This window comes from Cynocephalus volans, chromosome 4, assembly GCF_027409185.1.
Source record: "Cynocephalus volans isolate mCynVol1 chromosome 4, mCynVol1.pri, whole genome shotgun sequence".
NCBI lineage: Eukaryota > Metazoa > Chordata > Mammalia > Dermoptera > Cynocephalidae > Cynocephalus > Cynocephalus volans.
The window spans coordinates 38,514,545-38,536,075 of NC_084463.1; the positions used below are offsets into that span (position 1 = coordinate 38,514,545).

The 21,531-nt window shown below is 43.5% G+C and overlaps 1 protein-coding gene across 1 annotated transcript; it reads left to right on the forward strand.

Annotated features, from left to right (window-relative positions):
- Positions 1-394: 394 nt before the first annotated feature.
- Positions 395-21,326, forward strand: PGBD2 (piggyBac transposable element derived 2). The gene is made up of 6 exons (XM_063094725.1): positions 395-423; positions 567-758; positions 843-1,067; positions 17,437-17,546; positions 19,264-19,330; positions 19,439-21,326. Exons 1-6 carry the CDS (start codon positions 395-397, stop codon positions 21,198-21,200), a joined length of 2,385 nt encoding a protein of 794 aa, XP_062950795.1. The 3' UTR covers positions 21,201-21,326.
- Positions 21,327-21,531: the final 205 nt, after the last annotated feature.

Below are 21,531 nucleotides of genomic sequence, written 5' to 3' on the forward strand. Positions count from 1 at the left end.
GCGTCTAGTAGCCAGGGATGCTCAATATCTTGCAATTAGGGTTGTATTTTTAGCAAATAAAAATACAGGTAAGTAGGGTCAGCAGATGATATACAGGACTCCTAGTTAAATTTGAATCTTCGATTAACAAGGTTGTTGGACAGCCTCCCACAACAAAGAATTATCCAGGCCAAACTGCCAAGAGCGTGGAGGTTGAGAAACCCTGCAATACAGCCGTGGTTTTCAAACACTAGCTTGCGTTACAACCACCACCGGGATTTGTTGGGCCCATCCTCAGAATTTCCGATTCAGTAGGTCCGGAGTGGGGGTCCTAGGATTTGCATTTTTATCAATTCCCCTATGATACTGTTAGTTAGGGGCCACATTTGAGAATCACCGCCTTAGAAAGAAGACGATGGTGGCGGCGGCGGAGGCGATGGTGCGGTAAGTGCAAGTGGCGGGAGGGGTTGGCCCACCGCGGCGGAGGGGGCATTTCCGCCGAAATGGAAACTCGGTCCTGGAGGCACTTCCGGGTTCCTTCTAGGCGCCACAGACGACCCTAAGTCTCCCCATCAATGATCACTCAGGTCAGGGGCGTGGCCTAGACCAGGGGCGTGGCAGGGGCGTGGCGTAGGAGGCGGGCCGAAGCTGGGCCAGCGCTCTAGTGCCGGACGTTGCGCGGCCGCGACGCCCGGCGCCAGGGCTGGCGCGGAGCTCTGGTCAGGCGCTGCCTGCGGCATCCGGCGTGGTCCGGCGAGGCTTGGGCCCGACCAGCGTAGGTGGGTGTCGTCGCTCTTGCACGGTAGGCTGGGCCGCGTTTGAATGTGGGAGCGGTGGGCCCTGATGTTGTGTCTTCTCAACAGCACCCGAGGCGTTCATCCTCCCGGCGGGCCCGACCGGGACAGGGACAATGGGCCTTCTGACGTCGAGCTCCTAGGGTCGCAAGGGGGCGCTCCCGCTGCGGTCCGGAGGCCAGGGCCGAGACCGACGTGCCGGGGCTGGCGGAGCGGAGTGGGAGGGGCCGGGCCAGAGAGGGATGAGCTAAGGGCGGCTTGGGCGGGGCCGGGCGATTTAGGGGGATGGGCTAAGTGAGGCCGGGCGGGGCGCGGAGCCCAGGCCACACCTCCGCGGGGGCGGGGCGCGGAGCCCAGGCCACACCTCCGCGGGGGCGGGGCGCCGCCGCGCTGGGAAGCGCTGGTTGCGGGGTGCGTCTGACCTTATTCATATCGGCCTGTCTTTGAGAAACCGCTGAGGTTTCCCGAGGGTCTTTGTATTTCCTTCTTCTTTTGATATTGAGCTGGGGAGAAGGGAGGGTGCCCGCATCTCACAAAGGCCTTTCCTGAGCTCTTTTGCACCTGGCTCAGCCTTGAAGCACGTAGGTTTATAAAATGTCTTTTTAAAAATAAATTTTCATCTTGAAAGAATTTCAGAATTTAAAAAAGTTGCAAAACTAGTACAAACAAAATTACCATATATGGTTCGCCTAGATGACCAGGTGTTAACATACTAGTTAACAGAACAATTAGCAAAAGTAGGACGCTAGCATTTACAGGTCTTATTCAGATTTCTCTCCTTGTCTCACCTACTTCCTTTTTGTGATATGGGATCCAAGACAGGATTTAATTTTACTTGATTGTCCTGTCTCCTTAGAGAAATTTACGTTTTGAACAGCAGAGGCTTCTCCCTACTTCCCCAGTACCCTTCAGAGTGGCGGCCCTGGGAGCTCCAAGTCTCAGATCAAGATGTGCGTTTTCTTGTTTGGTTGGGGGTTTTTTTTTGCTGGGTGCCTGGGTTAGTTGAGATCGTCCAGCTGGCCCTTTGGGCAGCTTTGGCACAGGTGACCACCTTCCACTTCTCCACGCAGTTTGGCTACCCAGGTTCTCCTCCTACCTCTCAGGCTGACCTCCTGCCCTTTGCAGGCTCCTCCATTCCGAACTCTTGCCCTCCCTTCAGTTGGTGCTGTCTCTGAAGACTTCCTTTTTGGCCATCTTCTCTTTCAGTTTGGGTCTTCTCTCTGGATGATCTCTTGTGACTTTGAGCATTTTGCGAATCTTCAGAAAACTCACTCGTTTGTAATTTCAGCCCAGGACATTTCTCTGTCCCAGACCCACAGAGCCCATAGTTTGCCTGATGCTGTTCTCCATTATCTCAAAAACATTTCCATCTCAGTATGTGCAAAATGCAGCTCGTACTTGCTCACCCCCTCCTTGTTCCCTTCTAGTGCTCTCAGCCTTTGTAAATAGGGCTGAACTCCCTAGAGCCTCCCCGTTAACCTCCCCCCCGACCACCACTAATCCGGACTTGTTGATTTTACTTTTTTAATCCCCCTTGGGCCTGCCCGTTTCTCTCCATAGGCACCACCATCCTGCAGTAGCTTTTCTGTTCATTTCCCTGGCACTTGCTTTGGTGCCTTCACTCAGTTGTCCACACTGCAGTCCAAGTAAGGTTGTTAAAATGCTAACCTGATTGTGTTATGTTCTGTCTGTAATTTTTTTTTTAACTTCCTGTTGCTTTTAGGATAAAGACAGGCCTCCTTATGGGGCCTTCAAGGCCCTGAACTGCTGATCCAGCCTCTTCTTGTACCCTCACTCCCTAAGTTTCCCTACTCTGGCCTGGCTGGCTTTGCTTTCCCCTCATGTGCTGTTCCCTTTGGTTGAGAGGCTGTTACCTGTCTACTCAGGGAATTCTTAATCTTCCTGCAGCTCTCTACCCAATTATCTGTTCCTCAGGGAAGCATCTTCTGACCTCCCTGGGCTAGTCCAGGTTTTGTTTTACAGGTCCTGATCTCTCCTACTTCCTCTCTCCTTGGTAGCCCTGTCATAGATGTAACTTTATAAGCATGAGCCCGGCCCCCAGTAGGTGCTTTAGATGTTTGCTAAATGAATAAAGAAATGATGGGATGCTTAATATGGCTGCCTAACAGCCTCTGTGTAGACATTATTCCCTTTGAGAATTTGCTTAGCCTGGTTATTTATGTCCTCTTCCTCTGTTCCTTTGTCAGACAGGTCAAGAAGGTTGCAGGGGCCACATGTGAGCAATGAAGGGCCTAGGGATACAGTCTGAGGCTGTTGAAAGGCAGAATGGGCTTCTGCTGAGCTTCCTGCCCATCTACCACTCCCTGACCAGGTTGAGTCCCCTGTATTGGACTCTCCACTGATGAACATTTCCTGTGCATAGTTTCATAGAATCTTTTAGGTTAGGTTCAATCATATATCAAGAGTTTCTGATTCTTTTCTAAATAGCCGTCTCAAGGTCAAAAAGTGAAGATGAAAATGAAGGCTTACTGCCAGATGAAGTGGATGGGGTGCCCTGGAATGTGGCTGTTTGCTCTGTGGCACAAGTAGTTTGGTTCAGCAAGTATTTACTGAGTGCCCACTGCATGCATGTTGACTTCTGGGGATACAAAGATGGGGTCGGCTCACTGAAGGGTCATGGTGAAAGTTGTGATAGAAGAAGCCTTGACTGAAAGCTTGATGGATGGAGAAGGATGTTGCAGGGGATGTGGTGGCCTGAAACAAGGCAGGGACTAGGTGGGGGCAAGGCTAGGGACCAGGCTGTGAGTGGCCTTGATCTTACTCTGGAACCTGGTTAGATTGTGACCTGGAAAGGTTGTTGACAGACTGTGAGGGTAGGCTAGTGCCTGAATGACCAGTTGGGGTCTGACAGTCTGAATGTAGGAAAGTGGTTGGGGCCAACCTAGGGCACAACAGAGGAAAAGGTGATGAGCTGCTGAAGGGTAGAGCAACTGTGAAATGGTAACACAGGTCACACTTCCTCACCCAAACCTGGCTGCACTTGGGGAAGAAGTCAGAATGTTTGCATTTTATCGAAGTCATACTGAAGCACTCCTTAATCAAAAATAATTTCTGCAGCAAAATGTATGTATATCTATGGTAAGTAATAGAAATAGAGATTATAAACAGCCTCAGATCAGTTCAGGTTTTGCTGCCAAAGAGTTTGTTGCATAGTTTTGAAAAAACATTCAGTTTTCAGAGTATTTTTGACTTTTGGAATTGAAAGTGAGGGGTTGTGGATGTGAAAATATAGCTAACACTTGTGAAGCCAGGCTCTTCTTGTTTTCACAAACCAATGAGAGTAGGTACCATACTGATCCCATTTTGCAGGCAAGGAGACAAGGGCACAGAGAAGGTAAGTGACTTGCCGAAGTCACACAGCTCATCACTTGTGGCTCTATATTCCACATTCTTATCAGGCTGTAGAGTTGTGAATCGCACGTGAGTAAGTTTGAAGGGTCGAAGACTTTCTCCCACACCTCACACAGCTGGCATCTGCCTGTGTATAGTCTGTGTAGTGCTGAGGAAGATTAAAACAGAGGAGAGTCTGGAGCCGCATAGACATCACGGTACATACCCAGATTCACTGAGGGCCTGTGGGGATTGGTGATGAGCTTTTCTCACAAGCCATTTAGGAAGTTAGGCGTGATGTCAAGTGGACCAGAGACAGTGATGGAGAAGCTGTGATATGAACTGGCAGGGCTTTGAGAAAATTCAGGGAACTAATTTTGTAAGGATTCTATAAGGATATTCTTCATAAGGGACACAGACTGTTGAGTGGGGAAATAACTGTATTATAATTTTTTTCTTCTAGCTGTGCCGGATGTGTATGCTCTGAACACCACAGGTGAGCATCTTCTGCCTGCCACCCCCTCTGCCCTGCAGAGCAGCAGTCTTCCCGTCAGCATTGAGTGGGTCAGCTCAGTGACATTTATTCACGTGTTTCTTTGCAAGTGTCCCTGTGCCACTGTGTGTGTATGTGGGTATGTAAAAAAACATGCCAAAATATATAAAATGAACAGGAACAGTTTAAAGAATAATGAAACAACTTTGAATATGCTTCTTAGTTTAAGAAAGAGATTTATCAAAACCTTAGACGCCCTGCCCCCTGTGTCTGCTACAGTTCCATCTTTTCTCTTCAAGGTTCTGAAATTCCTCTTAATCAATTCCTTGCTTTTCTTTATAGTTTTACCATGCATAGTATGTATCTCCAGTTAATATTTTTTAGTTTTGCTTAACATTTTGGTTCTTGTAAGATGAAATCATTCAGCAAATTTTATGGCTTCTTTTGCACAGTGTGTTTTTGAGGTTCGTTAGTGCCATGTGTGGCTGAAATTCTTGATTCATTTTCTCTGTTGTGTTCTATTTATGGCCGTTTGGGCCGTCCCCAGTTTTCCGCTACTGTAAATAAAAGGGCTTCAGTGGGCATTCTTGTCTGGGTGTCCTGGTACACAGGCGCAGTAGTTCCTCCAGGGCAGTAATTACCAAAAGTGGTGGGGGGAGAGAGGGTGGGAAGAAGGGAGACACTTTTGGTTGTCATAACTGGGGGGCGAGGTGCTATTGGCATCTAGTGGGGCTAGACATGCTGCTAAATATCCTAAAATGCCTAGGACAGCATCCCCCCTCCCATACATTCTCCCGCCCCACCCCCCACCATCCCTTACTAAAGAATTGTCTGGCTCTTTGCCAGTGCTGAGGTTGAGAACCCCTGCTTTAGGGTGAATATGTGGGATAGTTTGCTCAGTGGTTGGGTTTGTGCACGTTCAACTTGAGGAGATACTGCTGCTGTACCGTTTTTTCAGCTTCTTACACGGTCACTGTCTGCTCCCACACTTGATAATGCCTGCCTTTAAAATGTTTGCCAATGTGGTACATGGGAAACGATACCTCACTGTGGTTTTAATCTTTATTTTCTGAGTAGCAGTAAGATTGAACATATTTTCATGTTTGTCTGCTGTTTGTGTTTCCTTTGGGAAGTGTCTCCTGATATCTTTTTGCCCGTTTGCCTGTTATGTTATTTGTCTTTTTCTTAATGGCTCCTGGGATTTCTTTCTTTCTTTTTTTTTTTGGAGTATTGTTTATTCTTTATATATCCTGGATACAGATCCTTTCTATTTCTTGCAGATAATTTCTCCCATTTATAAATTTTTTATGATAAGCACAAAAGTTCTTAATTTAAATGTAGTGGAATTTATCAGTCACTTTTTTCATGGTTAATGCTTTTTTTGTCTAGTTTAAAAGATAATACGAATCTTTCCGTGAACTTTTTGAAATATCTTATTATCTTCTAAAAGATTTGTGGTTTGGCCGTTTACATTTATGCTTTTCACCTACCTAGAATTGACATTTCTGTGTTTTGAAGTAAGGATCCAATTTATTTAATTTTTGTGTGAATAACCAGTTTTCCGAAAACTATTTGTTAATTGTCCATTTGTCCTCAATGATATAATGTACACTTTATCATAAATCTGAGTTTCTATACATCTGTGGTTTATTTCTAGACTTTGTCTTATGTTTAATTTGTCTATTCATCTGTCTCTGCACCAGGACCATTCTTTCTCAATTACTAAGCTTTAGAATAATGTCTTTATACCATAAGGGCAAGTCGCCCTCCCTGTTCTTTTCTTTAGGAACATCATAGCTGTTTGTCCCGGGTGCTTTCATATCATAGAATCACCTTGTCAAATTTCACACACAAAAAAAACATTAAAAAACTTTAATTGAAATTACATTGAACCCATATGTCATTTCATAGAATATTATATGTTTATATGAGTCTTTCTGCCCACTTGGTGTGTGATAGAGTTTGGATGTATTGTCCTCCCAGAACTCACGTGGAAATTTGATCCCCAGTGTGGCAGTATTGGAAACTGAATCATGGGGGTGGATCCCTCATGAATGGATTAATGCTCTCCCTGGGGGGTGGGAGTAGTGAGTGAGTTCTCACTCTGTTCATTCCTGTGAGAGCTGGTTATTTAAAAGACCCTAGCATCTCCTCTCTCTCTCTTGCTTCCTCTCACTATGTGATCTGCTTGTACCTGCTGGCTGCTGCCGGCTGCCTGCTGCTTTCCACCATGAGTAGAAGCAGCCGGAGGCCTGCACCTGATGCAGCTCTCCCAGAATCGCAAGCAAATAAAACTCTGTTCTGTATAAATTACCCAGTCTCAGGTACTCTGTTATAGCAGCCCAAAGTGGACTAGTACAGTGTGTCTCCCAGTTTACTTAAGATAGATCAGAATGTCAGTTCTGCTGTTCAAGTCTCAGTTATTTTGTCAGCTTGATCGTCAATCACTGAGAGATGTGTGTTGAAATCTCTCACTGTGTGATGCTTCGTCATTTACCTGTGTTAATTTCTGTTAATTAATTTAATTATTTTTTGTTATTTTTTACTCTCTACATTTTGAAGTTATATTACTATATTAGGTGCATACAAGTTTAAAATTATTATATTTTCATGGTCAGTCGAACCTTTTTTCATTGTAAAGTGACCCTCTTTTTCTTAGGTAACACTTCTCTTTTTTCTATTTTTTCCCCATTGAGTTTTTACTTCATTAATTTTTCTTTTTAATTTTTAAGGTTTTAATGGTGGTAAAAAACACAATATATAATTTACCATCTTAAACATTTAAGTATAGAATTCAGTAGTATTAAATATATTCACATTATTGTGCAGTCAATCTCCAGAGCTTTTTAATCTTGCAAAAGTGAAATTATACACGTTAACCATCACTTCCCATTTCCTCCCACCTCCAGCTCCTGTTCAGCAGCATCCTACTTTCTGTTTCTATGAGTCTGACTACTTTACGTCTTATAAGTGGAATCATTCAGTATTTGTCTTTCTGTCATTGGCTTGTTTCACTCAGCATAATGTCTCCAAGATGTGTCTATGTTGTAACATGTGTCAGGATTTCCATCCTTTTTAAGGCTGAATAATATTCCATTGTGTCCATCAATTCTACTCATTGCTTCTGTTTCTTGGTTATTGTACTGCTTTGAACATGGTTAGGCAAATATCTCTTTGAGATCCTGCTTTCAATTCTTTTGGTTACATACCCAGAAATGGGATTTCTGGATCATATATGGTAGGTCTATTTTTAATTTTGTTATTACAATCCTACCAACAGTGCACAAGTGTTCTATTTTCTCTACAATTAAATGAAATCATGAAAACTGTGTATGAATAAACTGAGGATATCAACAAAGAGGTAGAAACTATAAAAAGGAGCCAAACAGAAATTCTGGAGCTGAAAAATATAATAATTATGCCAACACTGCCCTGATATCAAAGTTAGACAAAGACATTACAAGAAAAGAAAACTAAAGACCAATATCCCTAATGAATATTGATGTAAAAACCCAATTCAACAGCACATTAAAATGATTATACACCACAACACAGTGAGATTTATTCCTAGAATGCAGGATGGTTTGATATGTAAACATCAATCAATGTAATATAGCACATTAACAGAATGAAAGACAAAAACCACATGATCATGCCAATAGATGCAGAAAAAGTGTTTGAGAAGATTCAAAACTTTTCATGATAAAAACACTCAACAAACCAGGAAAAGAAACTGCCTCAACATAATAAAGGCCATATGGAAAAAATCACAGCTAACGCCAGACTCAATGGTAAATACAACACTAGAAGCCTTTCGTCTAAGGACAGGAACAAGACAACGATACCCACTCTCACTTCCACTCAACATAGTATAGGAAGTCTTAGCCAGATAAATTACTGATAAAAAGAAATAAAAGCCATCCAAATTAGAAAGAAATAAGTACGGTTATCTCTGTTTGCAGATCATGCAATCTTATATGTAGAAAACTCTAAAGACTCCACCAAAAAACTGCTAGAACTAATAAACGAATTCCACAAAGTTGCAGGATTATAATCAACATGCAAAAATCAGTTACGTTTTTATACACTAGCAATGAACAATTCAAAAGGGAAATTAAGAAAACAATTTCAGTTACAATATCATCAAAAAGAGTAAAATACTTAGGAATAAACCTAACCGAAGAGATAAAAGAGTTGTACACTGAAAACTATAAAACGATGCTGAAAGAAAGAAGACACAAAAAAATGAATTGGAACACTCAACACTGTTAAGGTGTCAGTACTACCCAAAGCAACCAGTAGATTCAGTGCAATCCCATCAACCTCCCAATGACATTGTTTGCAGAAACAAAAATCCATCCTGTTTTATTTTAGTTTATTGAGTATCTTTAAGACACCTGTTTTGAATTGTTTGTCAAGAAGTTCAGCAGTCTTCATTTCTTAGGGTTGATGTCTGTAGTTTTGTTCCTTTGACTGAGTCATGTTTCTCAGTTTTTTTGGATGCCATGTGATCTTTTGTTGACATTTGGCCAGTTGAAAAACAACCACCTCTCCTAGTCTTTATATACTGGCTTTATTCAGGGGAAAACCTTCACCAAGCAGTCTGGCTATAGGTTCTGGGCCCTTTCAAACCTCTTCTAGTGATGTATTTTTTCTGGGCTTTTGCATGTACTTTTCACTGTCTCCATTTTCATAAGCCAGTTGCCCCCATTTCGTTTCAGGAGGCTGTCATTTCTTGCTCACTAGCATGTGCTTGCAGAACTGCTGAATATCTGCAGCTCCAGTGTGTGCCATGGTGCTCATCTCTGTTTTCAGCAGCTTGTAAATCATGCCATTGTTCCTGTTAATGCTGCAAGTCAGGCAAGGCAGAAACCAGTCTCTCAAGCAGCCCCTACAGCCAGAATGTCGGACACATGGTCCATTCTTTTGTTTTTGTTCCTAGAGAGGAGATGCGGTTTCCTCCCAATTGCATTGCGTTGTGCCAAGTAGGGGGAGAGGATTGGCATGCAAAATGCCACAAACTTTCCTATTCCTTTTCATGGTATACCTTCTTGGCTTTTTGTTGGCCTGGGTTCCATACCTTCTCAACTAGTTTCTCGAGTTCTCCCAAAGGTGTTCTGATCAGTATATTGTTGTTAACTCAGCATCTTTGTGGGGGAATGAAAGCCTGGAGTTTCCTAGTTTGCTCTCTTGCTGATGTCACTCACTAATCTCTGCCCTTTGAGTGGATAGTTCTTTTTTTAATAACTTTTTTTAAAAATCAAAATATTTAACTGACAAATATTGAATATATTCAAGGTATACAATGTGATGAGTTGATGTATGTGTACACAGTGTAATGATTACCAGAATCAAATTAATTAATATAACGATCACCACTTGTATTAGCCTGTTTCTGTTTCTGGTAAGTCCAAAGTCCAGGGAACACGTCTGGTGAAGGCCTTGCTGGTGGTGACAGTGATGCAGGGATCTCACGTGGTGGAATGGCGGAGCAGGGAGACTCACCTCCCCATCCACTCTCTTAATGCCATGAGAACTACTCCCGTTATTCCAAGAATGGATCGATCCATTCATGAGGGGACAGTTGTCACAATCCAATCACCCCTCCAAGGACCCACCTTTCAACTACCACAATAGGATTTCCCACCCTATTAACACTGTCACAGTGGGGACCAAGCCTCCAAGACATTAAACTTTGTGGGGAACACAATTCAATCCATAATACCACCCATGCTGTACGTTAGGTCCCCAGAACTCGTTCATCTTATAACTGAAAGTTTGTAAGCTTTGACCAACATCTTATTTCTCCCACCTCCCAGCCCCTGGCAATCACTCTTCTACTCTCTGCTTCTGTGAGTTCCACTTTTTTAGATTTCACATGTAAGGAAGATCATAAAGTATCTGTCTTTTTGTGTTTGCCTTATTTCAGTTAGCATGTTGTGTTCCTGTTTCATCTGTGTTGTTGCAAATGACGGGATTTCCTTTTTGATTAGATAGTTTAATTCATTTGCATTTAAAGTAATTATTGATAAGGAAGGACTTATTTTTACCACTTTGCTATTTGTTTTCTGTATGTTTCATGGCTTTTTTGTCTCTTATTTCCTCTATTACTGCCTTCTTTTGTGTTTAGGTTTTTTTTATGGTCAGAGATTCTTATTTTATTTTCTTCTCATTTCTTTTTGTATATATTTTTTAGATATCTTATGTGGTTTCACTGGGATTACATATAATATCCTAATATTGTAACTGTCTAATTTGTATTGGCACCAGTTTTATTTAAGCTTGCAAAAACTCTTCTCTTACCAAACTCTGCCCCTTTTTTGGTACTGAGTCACAAGTTACATCTTTATATTATAATTATGTTATACACTTTTGTCTTCTAAATACTATAGAAAGTGAAAAGTGAAGTTATAACCAAAATTACAATAATATTGTTTTTTATATTAGTTTATATATTTACTTTTATTGGAGAACTTTGGATTTTCATCGGGCTTTGAATTACTGTCCAACATTCTTTTATTTCATGTGGCTTTTATTGCATGTGGTTCTAAATTTCTCCCATGTACATGGCTGCTTTCAAATGTCCTAATTTCCCAAATAATCTCACTCCAGCTTCTCCTTTGGGCCTTAGATGGTTTATTGTATGTTTCCATCTATAATCTCTTGCTTTAGGTGTCTGTGGTTTTGGATTTTGCCTTGTAACTTTTATGAGTAGTGCCTGTCACGTTTCCCACCTGTGCTCCCGAGCTCTGTACCTTCATTTATGCCCCCAGACAGGTTAGAATAGATGTTCACTATAACTTGCAAATAAGGTTTGCTCTGCCTCTTCTGGTTTGAGGGGAGAACTGGTGTGTGGGCTTCTGCCTGCGCAAGACCCGCTGCTGCTGTGCTCGGGAGGGAGCAGGTCAAGGGTGAGTAAAAATGCCACAAAACTTTCCTGTTAGTTTGAAAATGGCTTTTTATTGATCAAATGTTTGTTTGGTTGCTGTAAACCTTTGACTATTTTCAGAGCTTCTGCAAAAGTTGTTTCAGATAGCTCTGGTTGTTTTTTTCAGTGTTTCTTTTGGGGGAATGAGAGCTTGGAGCTTCCAAGTTCTCCATTTTGTTGATGTCAGTCCCTCTTTGTAACTTAATTTGTTGTTATATAGCTTTTATTCCTATTTGTTGTATTTGTTTTTTTTAAGCTGTGCTTGACCTTTTTTTCTCTTTTTCAGTTTGATTTTCCTTATATTGTTTCTTACAACGTGTTACACATGTGTGTTTTCTGTTCTGTCTCCGGTAATTAGTTACCTGCAGGCTGAGGGTCTGATGGTGCTGCCTGTGATTTCCGCAGACTCCCATTCATGATGCTTTGTTTCTTTCCTTATTTTGTGACCCTTTTTTTTTCAGACTGTGAATTCATGTTCTTTGTTATCAGTGCAACTCTCTGAAGTCTTGGTCGGCCTGTGTTCTTCCGGAGAGTTTTGTCTGTCTCCACTGTTCCCTGGGGAAGCGCTACCAGTGAAGGCCATTGTGAGTTAGAGTTTTATTTGAGGTTATTGGGACACTAAGCAATGTGACTTGGCCTCGTAGACCTTCATGGTTACGGATTCTTAGGTCTGCCCCCTCCCCGCTTGTGCCCAGTGGTGAAGGTTGAGTCAGGCACGTTTACTTTCTGGCCCCCCCTTCCTTCGTCCTTCTGTTCTGGATCCAGCCCTTCGCTAGGTCCTCTGTGCGGCCTCTCTTTAGTCTCCTCTAGTCTTTGTATTTCACGTAGTCCTCAGCACAGGAGGCGTCCTGTCGCCAGGATTCATGAGAGCTCCTCAGAGTGAAAGCTAAGCTGCAGGGCTCACTCGTTTGTTAGGGATGTCAGATTCATTTTGATTTTGACTCAGTGGAATTCTGTATTTTCTTGTCAGTTCGGTGAAGCCTTTAAAATGTTATCCAGCATTTTCAGTTTTTATTGGAAGGATTGTTCAGGATCTGCCATACTGCTGGAAATGCAATTCAGGTATCTCATATGATGGGTAATTTTTCTACTCTTCTCTTACTCCTGACAGCCATCTTGTCCTTGGTGTCTGCAGAACCCAGGCGAGGACCCACTACAGGGCCTGCCAGCCACTGTTATTGCCTGACCAAGGGGACTCAACAGTGAACTGCAGGCATTAGCTGAGAAGTTGAGTAGTTGGGGAGAGGAAGGTAGAAATAATATCAGGAGGGAAAAGCATTCATCATCCTGAGTGATTCCTAAATGTATGTGAACTCTTAGAATCGGCCACAAGGGACAGACGGAGTCAGAGTTTGCTGAGTGCACTTTGTTTTTATGGGTTAGTGGGTGGATGATTCAGTGAACTTTCTGGCAGGTTGGCAGCTAGAAGTCCATTGGAGAGGTTGGGTTTCAAAGCTTCCTGGGATTGCACAGGGAGTCTGTGGATTGGCCTTTCAGTAAGGTCTCTGGCCACACACCACTGAGGCTGTACCTGTGGGTTAACAGGTCGGCCAGTTGATCCTGGGGTCATTTGGACCACAGTGCATGTGTAGGGCACCAGGCAACTCCCACTCTCTTCTTTCCCGGTCAGATTTTGTCTTCCCTTTGTCACTGCCTATGTGCCTTGTGGCTTGGAAGCTGCTGGTCAGCAGTGCACTGAGAGTCCATCCTGCTGTGGGTAGGGAAGAAGAGGCTGGAGGCATTTGTGTTCTCCTGGTCTGTTCCTGTTATGGGAGAAAAGGGGCTTGCGGAGCTACTTTACCATGAGTATTTTTGCACTCAAGGCCCTGGTCTCTATAATCAAGACTTAAGGATGGGGGCAAGTGGCCCTCAGGTGATGCCTGTCTGGAAGGGACTCACCTGGGGGATCGAAGAGGGGACAGAGACCTGGTATGCCTTAAATCAGAGAAGATTAGGAAGCAGAGCTAGAGAAGATTAGCACAATGATGCTGTGGATTTTATTTTAGCCTTCATGGGAGGGCTTTCGATTTCATAGGAAAAAACCTTCTCAAAGCCATTCCTGAGGGCGCTGGGCCAGCTCTTGTGTCCACTTGACCGTGTGAATAACATTGGGTATACAGTGGTGATCAAACCCAGCTGCCCTGTGAGCGTGAGCTTTGGGTATACAGTGGAGATCAGATCCAGGCTGGATTAGATGGCATTTGTGAGGTGATCTTACAAATACCTCACAAAGGAGACTGGTCCGTGAAGAGGTTCTTTTGTGTCTGGCCAAGGAACCAATCAGGAGGGCTGGTTGGAGGCAGTGTGACTAGCAGGGCTGGATGGGGCTTCATTGGGGGGATTAATTCAAATGGCTTTTAGGCAAGTAAGGCAATATTCAACTGCATAGTGCTGACTTCTTTGATCTTGTTCTTTGTGTTTGGCATTTTGATATAAGGGTTATATATGCACATTCCCATATATCCATCAAGTCACTGTGAATGTTACAGCTACGGTTGCAAAAGGACCCATATGTGTTGTATTGATGACTTGTGCCACAAGCATTGATACTATTAGTGACATAATTTTCCGAAGTGGTGAGCAAGTGTTGGTAAAGTTCTGATGACAAATAGTCTTCTTTTCATTTTTTCTACAAGTAGTATGTTTACTATACTATATTAATATTGTGCCAAAGATGTTTTATAATTATGTACATCTGAGTTTGGTTCTAAGCCCAAGTAATTACAGATAGGTTTTGGCAGGACAGGTAGAAGTCATGAGGGTGTGAGACAAGCCTGATTTGTATGACTGATCCACAAATTGCAGGACAGCTGAACCCCTGCCCACCCCATCTCCCATTGTGACAACCAACCCTCTCCCCCAACAAATTCCAAAGCACCTCCTGGGTGCTGTACTCCCTCCCTCCACTAACTGCCACTGTTTGGGGTGCAGAAGGTTGACAGGGAAGGCTTTTCAGCATGGGTTATGTGACCCAGGGCAGGAGAACGATTGGACATGTGCAGGGAGGGGTTGCTGATCCCTTCTTGCTATTGCAAAGGTGACACAGAGCATCTTCACCAGAAAAATTAAAATGCACAGGCTGTTTAGTGTCTTAAAAGGAGGAATTAACCTGCATAAACCGTTGGGTGCTTTGTTAGCATTTGTCATCACTATTTTGGAATTATGGGTGTGGAGTCTCTGAGGTGCTGGAATATTTCCATAGCCCAAATCCTCATTGAAACTTCCATTATTATGTATACACATGCAAATCCCCTCACCTCTAAAACACTTGCCATTAACAATCATTTTAATTTTTTGAGATCTCTGGGTAAACAGGGATGCCTCCAGGCTTCTGTTTGCATTTCTCCCGGATATTACCGAGTGTCAGGGTGACTGGTTTTCTATTTATTTAAATTATTCAAGTTTCTTGGGAAACTAAGTAGATGCCCTTGGATACTAGCACCTTCTAAGCCTATTGTGATTTTGTTCTGCATCCCTGGGCAGGTCATGTCTTTCCATGTCTCAGTTTCCTCAGTGGTAACATGGGGGTTATTACCTACCTCAAGAGGTTATGGAGGGAATTAAATGAGTTAACACCTGTAAAAACATTTAAAACAATTCCCAGCACTTATTAAATGCTCAGTAGATATTATCACCTGGTAGAAATGGCTTCTAAAGTCTTTACTCCAAAATATTTCAAACGTACAGAAAATGTGGAGAAAAATGTATCAAACTTCTATGTCCGCACCTCCCAGACTTAGCAGATATTAATGCATGTTGTCATATTTGATTCAGATTTTTTAAAAAGGAATAACAGATCCGGTTGACCTTCCCCACTCCCCACCTTCCTCTTCCCCACTCTAGTTTTCCCTCCTCTCCTGTGATTACTCCTTCTGTGAAGGGCTAGTGTGTATCTTTGCAGTCCTGGCTTTATACTCCTACCCTGTACATAGTATCCATAAACAATAGTTGTTTGTGGGTATTTAGTTATGTAAGTGCTGTTCTACACTTTCCCTCTGCAGCTTTGTTTTATTTAATGTTGTTTTCAAAATCTGTATCCTGTCCAGGTAGGCCATTTTTTGTAACTCCCGTATAACACAGTTATATTCATTTCTCAACTGGTTTTTTAGGTTTTTCTGACTTTTTTGCTGTTATGGACAGTGCTGCAGAGGACTTCTTCATGCATGCCTTCTTGTGAGCATTTCTGTGGGGTGTATAGCCAGAGGTGGGTGGTTGCATTCATGGGTTTGCTCATAGCTTGCTGGATTCCCAAACTGCTCACAGCCGTTCGTATCAGCAAACATGCATTTCTATCAGTCTGATGGGCATAAAGTGGCTTGTTACTGTGCTTTTAATTTGTATTTTCCTGATGTCTCTTCAAATGTTTATTGACTATTTAGGTTTCCATTTGTGTGAATTCCTTTTTTGCATCTTTTGCCCACTTTTTTCATTGTGTTGTTTGTCTTTTTTTCATTGTTTTGCAGGAATTCTTTATATATTCTGGATACTTGTTATATGCATTGTGAATATCTCCTGACAGGCTGTGGCTTTGGCTTTTGTTTTTGGTGTTTTGTTGTACAGATGTTACAGTAGCTATTTATTGCTGCATCACAAATTACCACATAACTTAGAAGCTTAAAACAACAAATATTTTTTATCTCACAGTTCCTTTAGGTTAGGAATCCAGGTGTGGCTTACCTGAGTTTCTGTGGCTCAGTGTCTGTCATAAGGTTGCAGTCAAATTGTCTGCCAGGGCTTTGGTCTCTTCTGATGGCTTGACTGGGAGAGTGTCTTCAGAATTCAGTACCTTGTGGGTCGTTGGACTGAGGGCCTCAGTTCACTCTAGCTGTTATCCAGATACCTCGCTCAGTTCCTTGCCCATGGGCCTTTCCCTAGGACAACTCATAACATGGTAGCTGTCTTCCCTGGGAGTGAACAAAAGAGAATGAGGGAGACAGAGATAGATAGAAGCCCCAGTCTCTTTGTAGACTAGTCTCAGAAAAGATATCCCTTCACTTTGGCCGTATTCTGTTTTCTTAGAAGTAAGTCACTATGCCGCTCAAGGGGAGAGGATTACAAAAGGGTATGAATACCCTTGGATCTTTGGGAGCCATCTAAGAGACTACCCACCACAGATTTGTTGGAAGTTTGATGAAGTTAAGTTTATCCATTTTTCTTTAAGTTTTGCATTTTCTTCAAGAAAACCTTCTCTATTTTGTGGTCATTAGTATACTTTAAAAGTTTAAAAGTTTTTCTTCTTCAAAATTAGTTCTTATTATATTAGAACCTCACTGTCTAATACAGTAGCTGCATGTGACTATTAAAATTAAATTTAACTAAACTCAGACATACCAGCCATATTTCAAGTGCTCAAGAGAGACACATGGCATGTGGCTGCCATTTTGGACAGTGCTAATATAGAACATTTTCATCGTCACAGAAAATCCTATTGACAACACTGATCTAAAATAGTAGTTGTCAACCAGGGGTGATTTTGCCCTCCAGGGGACACTTGGCAAGGTCTGGGGACATTTTTTATTTCACAGCTAGAAGGACGGGGTGTTCTACTGGCATCTAGTGCGTACAGCCAGGGATGCTGTTAAACATCCCATAATGCACAGGACAGCCCCCACAGCAAAGACTCATCCAGCCCCAAATGTCAGTTGTTCTGGCAGTGAGAAACCCTGCTTTAGAGTGTGTTTTGTATGAATTTTCAGATAGGGAAGCTTGTGCTTTTTCCCTCTGACTAACCCGTCAACCAGCCAGCCTTTCCTGTGTGAATGTATATATCTTCCTCTCTGACTGGTGGTGACTCTTAAGCTGGAGATGTTTGCCCTTAACCGGTAGAGAAGATCCTGTTGCCTTGCTTATTCAGATGTGATTTTTAAAATCTGACTTTTATTGTCTCACAGGTGCTTAGACTCTGTCCGTAAAGACGGCCTCGTCTTCCCGGTTCATCATGGCTTCGGCTTCGAGGTAGGAGTGCCGTCTGATGTGATGCTTTATGAAGGCCTTCACTCCTGTACGTTTTTGAAAGGCCAAGTTTGTGACATTTTTAGCCCTTAGTTTGGCTGGTGTCACTAACCGGTTGGTGTCTAGGAAGCATAGAGAAGGAGAGAGGAGAGAGAAGGGAGATGAATGGAGAAAAGATGAGGCAGACAGGGGAGGACGTGTGGCACAGCTGTGGTCATGAGGCTCCAGCGTCTGTACTTGATATGAAAACATGACTTACTTTTTTATCTTTCATTATAAAGACACCAGATGGTTCCTTCTGGGGCCACCTCAGTCCCTGCAGGCTTCCCCATGCCCAGGGTTTGAACAGCCATGTGCAGAAGGTATTTGAGGGTTTGGGGGAGAGCAGGAGCTTGGGCAGTGAGACCAGCAGAGATCCTGTGGCCCTGTCCATTCCTCTTGGGGTTTCCTGTGACAACTGACCATCACTGGAAGTCCTGGCCAGGGCATCTGAAGCTCTGTGGGCCCGGTCCCTACTGCCTCTGCTCTGCTCTCCTGTCCTCACTGCACCTGCAGCCTCACCGACCTCCTTGCTGTTCTGCAGATGTCTATCCCCTTCAGCCTCAGGGCCTTGCACCTGCAGTTTTTCCTCTCTTCCTGAGACATCTTGCCTTCAGTTGTCTGTAGGTCTCATCTCTTACCTCCATCAGGCCCCCTGCCCTGCAAGCTTTCCCTACTATCCTGTCTAAAATAGCACTCCTAGCTCTACCTCTTTGTTTCATTCTCATTTTCTTATCCAGGATGGCACTGTCCTGCATAGCTACTTGTTGGTTGATCTGTTGAATGTCTCCTCCAATTAGAACTAAGTGCTGTGCAGGTTAGTAGTGGAGTTTGCTTGCTGCCAGCACCTGGGCAGCTCCTGCCCACCATCAGTGCCATTTACATATAAGTGCAGATGGTCAAGTTAGGATTGTTCAACTTAAGATTTTTGAGCTTTATGATAGTGCGAAAGCGATATGCGTTCAGCAGAACCTGTACTTTGAGTGCTCATACAACCATTCTGTTTTTCACTTTCGGTACAGTATTCAATAAATTATATGATATATTCAACCTTTATTGAAAAATAGGCTTTGTGTTAGATGATTTTGCCTAACTATAGGCTAATATAAGTGTTCTGAGCATGTTTAAGGTAGGCTAAGCTAAGCTATGATATTCGGTAGTTTAGGTGTTTTGACTTAAGATATTTTCAGCTGAGGATGAGTTTATCAGAACATAACTGCACTGTAAGTCAAGGAGCATCTGTGTCTCTCACCATCCATTTGGTTCCTATGTCCACAGGGTGAGAGTTTGAACGGCAGACGATTGCATGTTTTCCAAATCTATTTGGCTCCTGAGTTGCAGTTAGCATGCAATAAGATATCAGTGAGGGAGCCTTCTGAAAATCTGAATCTGCTCAGTTCTTGAATTTGGGTAATGAGAGTTCAAGTAGGGAGACTTTGAGAATTTGGGAAGCACGAGAAACTTCTGTGTGTCAGATAAATAAAAGAAAGGGAAGAGATAGGTAAGACAAGCATAATAGCAGAGCTGCTAGGGCCACTTAGTGTGAGGGGACTGCAATGGGTGTCACTCCAGGGCTTCCCCTCAGTGGTTTACTATTATCTGGGAAGATAACAGCAGCATCTGGATTCCTCACTAGAGAGGATCCTCTACTTAGAATACTTTATTTAAGAAGGAAAGGAAAGGAATCCCTCTTTAGAATCCCTCCTGTCATTAAAATGCTTCTGCAGTTGAAAGCATCATGTGTTTATCTGGAAAATTCACTTACCTGGTGCTTTGCCTGGTGGTGCCACATCTGTGAGGCTGCTCAAGCTAAGGTGCTTTCCAGTGGAGTGCCCTTCTCTTTCCTGCTGGAGCATTGTTTTTCTGGTGTGGTCTCTCCCTGACTGTTTCCTGTTGTTGCAGAGAGGTCACTGCTCAGAGAGGTGCCCACTCAAAGGTGAAGTCCGTGAGGCTGCTTGAGGTTCTGAATGCTCTGAAGGAGGAAGAGTCCAACAGCAGCAGGGAGGAGATTTTCATTGCACCACCTGAAAATGCCGCTGGGGACTTCACCGACGAGGACTCAGGCGATGAAGATGGCCGGGGAGCTGCTCACTTGCCTGGCAGTGTGCTGCATGCTTCAGTTGTGTCTGAAGATTCTGGCACAGGGGAAGATAATGACAAGCTAGAGCTGCAGCCAGCCAAGAAGAGGCAGAGGTCAGTAGCAGAACCTCAGCGCATTTGGACCAAAAGAGATATCCGACCAGACTTTGGCAGCTGGATGACATCAGATCCTCATATCGAATATCTCAAAAGCCAGGAACTGAGTCCTGTGGGCCTCTTTGAATTGTTTTTTGATGAAGGAACAATTAATTTTATCGTTAATGAAACCAACCGTTATGCATGGCAGAAAAATGTCAACCTGGGTCTCATGGCCCAGGAATTGAAGTGTGTTTTGGGCATTTTGATTTTAAGTGGGTATATCTCCTATCCAAGGAGAAGGATGTTTTGGGAAACTTCTCCTGATTCACATCATCATCTTGTTGCCGATGCAATTAGAAGGGACAGATTTGAACTGATCTTCTCATACTTGCATTTTGCAGATAGCAATGAACTTGATGAAAGTGATAGGTTTGCCAAGGTCAGGCCTCTCATCATCAGGATGAATTGCAATTTCCAGAAGCATGCACCCTTGGAAGAGTTCTACAGCTTTGGCGAGTCCATGTGTGAGTACTTTGGACACCGGGGGTCCAAGCAGCTGTATGCTGGGAAGTCGGTGAGGCTCAGCTATAAGATCTGGTGTGGGACAACCAGCAGAGGCTACCTGGTGTGGTTTGAGCCCTCTCAGGGCACACTCTTCACCAAGCCAGACAGGGGCTTGGATCTAGGAGGCAGTATGGTAATAAAATTTGTGGATGCACTTCAGGAGCGTGGCTCTCTGCCATACCACATATTTTTTGACAAGGTTTTTACAAGTGTTAAACTGATGTCCATTTTGAGGAAAAAGGGGGTGAAGGCCACAGGAACTGTTCATGAATACAGGACTGAGCGATGTCCCCTTAAAGATTCCAAAGAACTGAAGAAAATGAAGAGGGGTGCATTTGATTACAAAGTTGATGAGACTGAGGAGATCATTGTATGCCGCTGGCACGATGGCAGTGTGGTCAACATCTGCTCCAATGCTGTGGGCATAGAGCCAGTGAGGCTGACTAGCCGTCACTCAGGAGCAGCCAAAGCACGGACACAGGTCCACCAGCCATCTCTGGTGAAGCTGTATCAGGAGAAGGTGGGGGGTGTCGGCCGGATGGACCAGAATATTGCCAAGTACAAGGTGAAGATCCGGGGCATGAAGTGGTATTCGAGCTTCATTGGCTACGTCATTGATGCCGCTCTCAACAATGCTTGGCAGCTGCACAGGATCTGCTCCCAAGACGCCCAGGTGGACCTCCTCGCCTTCCGGAGATACATTGCCTGTGTGTATCTGGAGAGCAACGCCGACACGTCCTCACAAGGCAGGCGCAGCCGGCGGCTGGAGACCGAGAGCCGCTTTGATATGATTGGGCACTGGATCGTTCACCAGGACAAGAGAACCCGGTGCGCCCTCTGCCACTCACAGACCAACACCCGCTGTGAGAAGTGCCAGAAGGGTGTCCATGCCAAGTGCTTTAGGGAGTACCACATCCGGTGACACCACAAGCTGCGCTTGCTTTTGTTTGTGATGAGATATTTATAGCTAATAACATACAGCAGTCAATCACTTTGTTCTATTTGTTTTGGAAAAAGACCTGAATCTCTGATGATTTGGTTCTGTATTTTCTTCCTACCCTATTACAATGATCTTTTTTATTGTGTTCTCTTATGTCTATATGTAAACACTCTAAGTAATCTTAAGTGTTTGCAGATCTGTATTTTATACTGTATTTAAATTCATGGACCCCTTTTTATTCAAATAAAAATTTTGCTTTGGGTTATATTTGAGTCCTTGTAAGGATAATCCAAGAAAAACTTGCATGAACAGT